General features: G+C 40.2%; 1 protein-coding gene across 1 annotated transcript; it reads left to right on the forward strand.

Moving 5' to 3' along the window:
* The first annotated feature begins 2,280 nt into the window (after positions 1–2,280).
* On the forward strand, positions 2,281–3,381 carry LOC104946633 (gap junction gamma-1 protein-like). Its single transcript, XM_010772505.1, has one exon. It carries the CDS (start codon positions 2,281–2,283, stop codon positions 3,379–3,381), a length of 1,101 nt encoding a protein of 366 aa, XP_010770807.1.
* The last annotated feature ends 2,253 nt before the right edge of the window (positions 3,382–5,634 follow it).

A 5,634-nucleotide genomic window follows, 5' to 3' on the forward strand; every position in this document is an offset into this window, starting at 1 on the left:
CCCCCCGCGAGACCACCACGGCCCCTGGTAGACCCCCACACACAACAACAACAACAATAACACCCTGATGTGCAATACTACTTATGTGCAATATAGTATATATATATATACATCGTAAATAACTGTGCAATATATACTTCCACCTTTAATACTTTCAACTTGCTGCTATATTTTCAAAAATGTTACTGGTACTGGATATGTATTTTGGAAAGCATTTTCCATCTTATGCCAAAGTGCTTCTATACTTTAAACTCTCAACAATATGTTAAACCAAAAGGAAAATTATGAATATAACGCTTGAAAGTATTATTTATACAATCAGTTTTATACAATCATATTTATTGGAAATTATGAAAATGGTAGTTCACCCACGGCAGACGCACATCAATACTATCCAGAGACGCAACATTAATCAGACCACGAGTGTAAGTGAAGTCGTATTCTCTTAGTACCGCAGTTGTCTTTTCCTAAGTCCTGATGAATTTTCCTTCACATAGTTTCTTGACCCCATGTTGTTTTTCAGTGGGGTTGAGACTTCTGGTTCTGATCTGTTTGACTTTGATACAGTTGGTATTTACACCTGGATGACCTGTGTTGTTTAGTGTTGACCTCACATGCTGCTGAAGCTTATCCATCCTTTCACTAAATGTGCACAAGTAACAAGGACCATCATTAACTGAGCCTTAGGGTTAGGGTTTTGGGTTGAATGGAGAGGTGACACCTGCCGGCGCAAGCAAATATTCGTGGCTTCATCTGGAAAACAAAGGAAATGTAAAATGATTAATTCCCCTCTAACTTGTACCTTTGGAGCGAGCTAAATACTGAACCTTTGCATAAGCTTGCATTGTGTCCCCTTTCTAGCTTGTTCCAAACGCTTTTTGTCTGACTGTTCCCGGCTGTTCAGAAGAGGAAAGCCAACCCCCCTGTCCCATTTTGTTTTGAAATCTTTGTTGCACTGTACATTGCCAGCCTTTGCAGCCACATAGCACAATGCCAGTTTCAGATAGACTGGCTCAATATGTGTGGTCAGCCTATTCTCCCTTACCACGCTCAACAGGATTCATTTCATCAACAATTTAAAAATAAAAATAGCCATGCAAACTGCATGGCAAAGGCTTCTTTGTAAGGATTTATTCTGGAAAGCTCAATTTTACATCAAGGTGAGTTCAAATTTCATTTAGTTACCCTTCATTTGTATGTATCTTTCTATAATTTTGGGCACCTGAAGTCCAGTTTTTGTGATTTAGACAAGTTCTTCATAGGAAGACACCAACAAATTAGAGATAATGTTTGAATTGAAAACGTTTTAGCTTGGGGGAACAACATAAGTAGTTATGAATAAACATGATTTCCCAACAGGATTTAACAGTCTAGTGTGTTTTATTTAAGTGGATGTATTGGCATAAATGTTATATAATATTCATATCTAGGTTTTCATTACTGTATATCACCTGAAGCTAAGAATCCATGTGTTTTTGTTAGCTTAAAAGGAGTGATTTTTATAGATTGTCCGCCATGTTTAGAAGCCTAGAACAGACAAACCTCACTCTGACTTTAGACAGGGACTTTCACGTTCTAACATTACCTGAAGGCCACAGTCGTTTCTCTCCACACTTTATAGGGGGTCTGAGAAATGGGATATTTATAAGAAGGAAAGCTAAAACATTTATCACATTAGCAATGTCAGACCTTAACTTTCCTTTCAGTTATCATTATTGTTGCTATTAACTGAGTTGAAGACGCACAAGTAAACATAGCAGACAATGATCAGAAATATGTAGTTGTGTGATACGCAGTATAGTTTCTGTCAGTGAACGCCAGCTAGCTTCTCAAAACTGTGATAAGAGCTTGTACGTATTCTGAAACCAGGATATAGAACTATACTCCTCAGTGAATGGGGTTCTCAGTCGTCATGAATGTGGTCGGATGTCAATATTCCTTTAATCCGTCTTCAGTCACCTACTGACACCTGGTTGAAAGCCCTATGTAAAGCTCTGAGAAATATTTTTGTTAAACAAATATTCCTAAGATCAAGGCTGGACTTTTGTGTACGAAGAACTGAAGTGTTGACACAGTTCACCGTGTTACTACATAACAGCCACGACTGAACTTAACTGAAAAGCATTTTCTTTGTGCAAAAAAGTGGCGTAGTAACATTAACATTAAACATTTCAGACAGTGGGATGGTTGCAATGACATTCTTTCTGCTTCAAAATAAGGGACAGAAACATTTTAAAAACCTTGTTGACATTATCTTTTAATTTCCCTCGAAGGTAAGCCATGGGTGACTGGTCCATACTTGGCCGCTTCCTGTCCGAGGTTCAAAACCACTCCACAGTGATAGGCAAGATCTGGCTAACCATGCTGCTCATTTTCCGTATCCTGCTGGTGGCGCTGGTTGGTGACGCTGTCTACAGCGACGAGCAGTCCAAGTTCACCTGTAACACACAGCAGCCCGGCTGCAACAACGTCTGTTACGACACCTTCGCTCCTGTTTCGCATCTACGCTTCTGGGTCTTCCAAATTGTCCTGGTCTCCACCCCTTCCATCTTCTACATAGTCTTTGTTCTGCATAAGATTGCCAAGGATGAGAAGCTGGATGGCCAAAGGGAACAGGTGATCGCAGAGAGCCCCCCCCGACAGAGGCACATGGGTAAGGATGGGATGGAGGCCCTGAGGGTCAACATGCCCTCCTACTGTCCCCACTACAGGGAGGAATGGGATGTGAAGGGCAGGGAAGGAGTAGAAGAAAGCCCTCTGGAGGAGCATTATAGCGAAGTAGGAGAGGACCCCACCCAGCAGTCCAATCAGGTTCTGCTCATCTACATTATTCACGTTTTACTACGATCTGTCATGGAGATCACTTTCTTGGTGGGTCAGTACTTCTTGTTTGGATTCGATGTGCCTCAGCTGTACACGTGTGAGACCTACCCCTGCCCCACTCGTACAGACTGCTTTGTGTCTCGTGCCACAGAGAAAACGATCTTCTTGAACTTCATGTTCAGCATCAGCCTGGGTTGCTTCATGCTCAACATCGCAGAACTCCACTACCTGGGCTGGGTCTACATTTTCCGTGTCCTCTGCTCAGCCTGCTCCACCTGCTGCAGTCAGGAGAGGGACACCGTCAGACTGTACCCAAACCACAACCCCCTCCTGCTGCAGCTCAAGCATTCTCTGAGGGGCCAGCTGGTTCTGCAGACCCCAGCTGCTCTGGCCCCAGAGAAAACTGGAGGTCTGCTCGCACATCCTCAGGCCATCTCCTTCGAGACAGACTCAACTGTGGAATGCACCTCCAAGAGAACTCCAGAGAGCAGAGACAAAGTCAAGGTGAAACTAGCCAACATGGCCAAGCTGGGACGGACTAAGAAGTCATGGCTATGAGAGGCACATTTATTTTGTCACGCCTTTACATTTGAGAAAAGAAAGGACCCTGAAGGCCTGAAACATACCCTACATGAACATGTTTATGTATAGGCACTTTGAGCTATAGAAAGTACATTTCATTCTGTATTGTGGTAAACATGAAGCATGGTGAAGTTTGCTGTAGCAAGAGACAGGATGAAGCTGTTTCCCAACGCTGTCTTCACATGACATCGGTAAAATGGCTCAGAGCTGATGTGACCGTTGTGTTTCTATAGAAAAAGACAACGCAACCCTCAGCATCGTGCATCTCAAAGTGCTGCACTCAAAGTGCTGCACTCAAAGGTACAATTATTTCAACTTTGACCGGGATCGCTGCTGAACTTTCGATGCGCAACCATTAAGATAACAGCTGTATGAAATGGAAGGGATAAGTAGGGGGTGTAATAACAAAAACAAAACTAACTGGCGGATTTCCCACAGGGATTACGTATCGTGAAAGATGCTTAAGTGTCCCCGATCCATGATACATAGTTATTGTATTTTTTAACCATTTACCTATTTCCATAATCTAAAGTTGTACAAGAATTTTTTTTAACGTTTTGTACTAACATGCAATAATTGAGTGGACTGTCAACCAAGTATCACAAAGAGAAAGTCAAAGCAACTCCAGGAAGAGCAAGGGGAGATTCAGGAGTGAATGGAGTGTGCTCTGTTGTAATGCAACATCTATCCACTTTCATTTTGTCAATCAATATTTGTCTGACAATTTATGTACATTTCTGTAAAATGGAGAATCAAATATTCATATTGACCTCGAACAGCAATTTCCAGAAGTTAGGAAGTAGGAAAGTAGCCTGGCTCTGAATTTCTATTTCTGTTTTTCTAAGTGTACAACCGAGTGCAACACTGAAGTTCTTGATGAATGATTGTTGTGTTTCCACTTTCTCAATAATGACTTTTAGCATTTTGGTGTTGCTGTTCTGAACAGCTCTTAGCATGTTTGCCTTCCGTTGTGGTTCTTTTTAAGCATAATGCACTCTGTAGTTGCTATAGGCTGATTTGGAGAAAGCAAAGATGTTGAAAACTGGACTTTGAGTTAGGATCTATAGCCACCAAATCACTCAGAATATAAGATGTTTTTTGGATAAGATAAACTGATTGTTTTATATTGCCAATATAATAATTTTTTATTATTGCATTAAAGGACATACAGCATCATCTCACAAATCAAGCGTTTTCTTGAGTATCTTCCTCCTTTCAAAAATCTTGTATGAGCATTTAGGTATTTTACTTGCACAGAAATATAAATGAATATTAAGTTTGTAGAGTGGTAACAGGCATTTCCCTCCCATTGTTGGTAGTAGATAGTGTTTCTGGATAAACATATTTTAATAATAAAATGTAATGAAAAATGAAATAACTTGACAGGAAGAGAAAGAGAATCGCGCATAATGCCATATGTTCATTCTCAGACTTTGAAATCCCAAGTCCTCACATTTTATCTTAGATGGTGTGATAAAGTTTGTACTGTGGTGCTCTAAGCTTGCAGTTACTCAACAGCTTTCATCTAAATCAGGGCTGTCCAAACTTTATTCACTGAGGGCCACATGCAGATAAAACATAAGAAGGTCTGGGGCACTAGCTAGAGGTGAGGTATATACCTCACATAAGTTAAGTAATAAGTTAGCAAAATCAGTCAAATGTAGGTAAATTATGCTTGATACTTCAATATGCTTTGAAAATAAACCAGCCTACATCACAGCTTTCAATAGGGTTTTATTTATTCTGTCAGATAACGTGTTGGCACCTCATTCATTAAAACAGAAGCCTCAGATGATTATAATAAGTGCAAACAACCCAGTCTCACAAAAAAACGTGTAATAACTACGTTGGTCCACAACGTAGGACGTAGTATTTCTACAAAAACGCCTCTGAAATTGTAAGATCCCTACGTTTTTTTTCACCATTCATTCCAATGGCTGGCGTCTATGTCACGTGATCTTCACATTTCTCCCTGCAGAAAAAAAAACATGGCCGAATTTCGAACTCCTATTTTAAAGTTAGTTTTTCCATTAAAATTTGTTTTGATGTCATTTGATGTGAGAAATATGAATTGTTATTTCAGATTATGTGTGCAGTGGATGTACATGATCTTTAGTTTTCTAGTTATTACGAAGATTACTTCAGGAAATTGTGTCTATACAACGTTTTCATTGTTACCAAGGTGGTTGCTAGGGACGCTGCTATCGATATTATTTCTGTTATGTTGTG

The sequence above is a fragment of the Notothenia coriiceps genome, unplaced genomic scaffold, assembly GCF_000735185.1.
Source record: "Notothenia coriiceps isolate Sejong01 unplaced genomic scaffold, NC01 NC01_scaffold00011234, whole genome shotgun sequence".
NCBI lineage: Eukaryota > Metazoa > Chordata > Actinopteri > Perciformes > Nototheniidae > Notothenia > Notothenia coriiceps.